Raw genomic sequence first — 3311 nt, forward strand, 5'->3', positions numbered from 1 at the left:
ATTAATCTCATCTCATGAGCTAGTATTTATAATTAAATTATATTTTAAAAAAAATTGCCATGATATCATAATTAGATCTATCTCAAATTATAATTACTCAATGTTCGGCCATATCTTATATTAATATTCATAGTTTATATGTCCAGTCCTGAATATGCTGAGGGAGGGGGTTCTTGACTTCCACATCTCGCACGATGGATGGTGGGTTATTTGGTGTCCTTATTGGGTTTGACAATTCTCACCTCATAAACTGACTTTTGAAATTGAGTTAAGCTCTTATAGATTTTTTCTTTATCATACTATTGGAATCAGATTCATCCTAAATCATAATTATTCGATGTTTAGACATTTATCTTATATTATCCATGATTTAAATGTTTAGTATTCGAATAATTTTCACCTCATAAAACTATCTTTCGAAGTTGAATTTGATTGATCAAATATCCATTTATCTAGTAATTCTAACATCACGCAATGATAAGAGTGTTATCCAAGTCTATAAATATGAAAATGAAATAAAGAACATAAATAATATGGTCAACAGATTGCAAAAGCATTTAATTTAACACACTTGGAAAACTACATCTTTTATTAATAATATGGTTGGATAATACAATAGTTCCCAAGCTTTAATTACATGTAACATGTAAAGAAGCTTTAAAGAACAAATTGACTTTGATATTATGGATAAATGATATAACTCTTGTTTAAATACTTTTACCAAAGTACTCTCACAAAAAAATAGAACTACACAAGTACATATAAATAACACCTTGTCATTTTCATAGTTCATGCAAGACATTAGAAGAACTAAATATTGATCAATTAATGACCACCACCAATGCCTCCTCCACCACCAAATCCGCCGCCACCTCCACCTCCTATACCTCCTCCTACGCCTCCACCTGCACCACCACCAAAGCCTCCTCCGGCACCTCCACCACCACCAATGCCACCACCTCCACCACCACCAAATCCTCCGCCTCCACCTCCACCTATACCACCTCCAGCTCCTCCACCTGCACCAAAACCACCTCCAGCACCACCACCTCCACCTATTCCTCCTCCTCCACCAGCTCCACCACCACCACCTAATCCACCACCTCCACCAAGTCCTCCTCCAGCACCACCACCTACTCCACCACCAGCTCCACCACCACCACCAAGTCCACCACCTCCACCTAGCCCTCCTCCAGCTCCACCACCACCTCCTAAACCTCCACCATGACCTAAACCACCACCGGCACCACCTCCTAGACCTCCACCATGACCTAGTCCACCACCTCCTCCTAATCCACCCCCACCACCTGCGCCACCACCAAGTCCTCCTCCTTTACCTAGACCACCTCCACCACCTAGACCACCACCTCCTCCTAATCCCCCTCCACCTCCAGCACCACCACCTATACCACCACCAAAACCCTTTCCAAACTTGGGACGTCTATGTCCAAAGAGGAGCTTCTCATCTCCAACTCCATTAACATCAGCAAACACAACACAATCAACAAACAACACAAGTAGAAGCAAATACCCAAGAGAACAAGATGATAATCCCATAATTATTATTATTATATTAATTCAACTTTAAAACCCTAGACATGCAAAAATGAATACTATCCCTAGCCAATTATATAGTAGTAAAAATTACTAATCTTTTTGTACCAAAATTAAATCACATGGTAGGTCCAGTTAAAACTCAACCGTCATCTTCTTTTACTTCAATGCATGTTGGCTTTATGATTGGGCTATATATTTAATTCTTTCAACTGCCCTCCTCCAATACACGGACACACTTACAAAGTCACAAAGATTGCACAATTATCATTATTAATACTGTTTTTGGTTGTGAGAGATAAATTTGACTTTCAGGGTGTCTCATTTAATTCTTGATTTTATATATCTTCATTAATTGTGTTTAATTAGTTGATTCCCTGCCTATATTAATTACTCTCTCCATTTCAAAACAACTCAATTGTCCAGACATTTTTTATAGCTCAAATTAACTTGATTGTTCAATCTTTAAGAATATACTTCATTTGTTTTTTTTTACTTGTCAAATTTTGACTTGACACATATTTTAAGAAAATAATGATTGGTATAGTGAGTTTATCATTTTATCCTTATTAATTGATAGAGTTTTTTAAACATATTTATTCACTACATTTTTCAAAGACATTAACTCAATGTTAATAGATTGAAGGTGTAATAGAAAGAAAAAAATTGTCCTTTCTTGATTTGTCAAAATTGACAAGTAAAAAAGAAAATCAAAATAGAAAATATTTGACAAGTAAATAGAGACGAAGAGAGTATAATTTTAGAATTTTCTTCCATTTTTATCCTTTATTTGAATTTCTTGTGTGATGATCAGTTCAAAAAACTTTAATTGTTTTGGTTAGTATTGGGACTTGGGAGTGTAGTTATCATGATCAATGTTTAATCATTCTAAAGAGTAATTTGACAATAATTAAAAGTGGTAAAAATTGAAAGTAATGTCTTAATATTCTTTTCTTAAAGGGTGTGTAATACCCACCAATTCACTTATTTTGAAATGAAGGGAGTAACAATTATTTCTATATGTTCGAGTTAGTTTGTGCTCCATCTGCATAAATACTGAGTAATTCACCATATCGATCAAAATTAAAGAAAATATAAATAAATAAATTATAAATTTTTTGTCGGTTAGAATTTGAATCTAGCATCCGTTTCAATATATAGTCTCGCTCGATTCCAAAATAAAAAGAGACCCAATTTTTATGTTTATCTAGTTCTATATTAATAACAAGATTTGGATCCCACAAATTAAAAGCAATGCTGACTTTATTGCGAGTTCAACTGAAATTTTAAGAAGTAAGATAAATTATTTTTCTCCCGACCACCCTACATGCCACCTGTATTTCATAATTTTCATTTATTTTATTGATCATTAGGTCAAACTATTAATTATCAAGCTGATTCCTTTATCCATGTAGCCCATTCATTATTATAAATGGCTTTGAACTTTGTATTCAACTAGCTAACTCTCATTTATTGGGTCTTCTAATTGTCATTAATGGATCAACCAAACAATATCCTCCCAACAGTATTAATTTATATTCTCTGTCAATGTACTGGTTGCAAAATTCTTTGGTTCACATTATATATGCCTATAGCTATTAATGTAATTAACTACTGTTGTTTTTCTTACTCAGTGTTGTGGTTATTGAAAATAACTGATTCAAAATATTTTTTCCATCCAATTTTAATTTATTCGTTATATATTAAAAATAAATGTCCACTTTTACTTATCTATTAGTTCATAATCTACCATTGTT

The 3311-nt window shown here is 33.7% G+C and overlaps 1 protein-coding gene across 1 annotated transcript; it reads right to left on the reverse strand.

The window, feature by feature from the left end:
- Positions 1-556: 556 nt before the first annotated feature.
- Positions 557-1621, reverse strand: LOC129890634 (glycine-rich cell wall structural protein-like). The gene has a single exon (XM_055966151.1). The coding sequence runs from the start codon at positions 1555-1557 to the stop codon at positions 826-828; it is 732 nt and encodes a 243-aa protein (XP_055822126.1). The 5' UTR covers positions 1558-1621; the 3' UTR covers positions 557-825.
- Between the last annotated feature and the right edge of the window lie 1690 nt (positions 1622-3311).

The sequence above is a fragment of the Solanum dulcamara genome, chromosome 1 (genome assembly GCF_947179165.1).
Source record: "Solanum dulcamara chromosome 1, daSolDulc1.2, whole genome shotgun sequence".
Taxonomy (NCBI): Eukaryota; Viridiplantae; Streptophyta; class Magnoliopsida; order Solanales; family Solanaceae; genus Solanum; species Solanum dulcamara.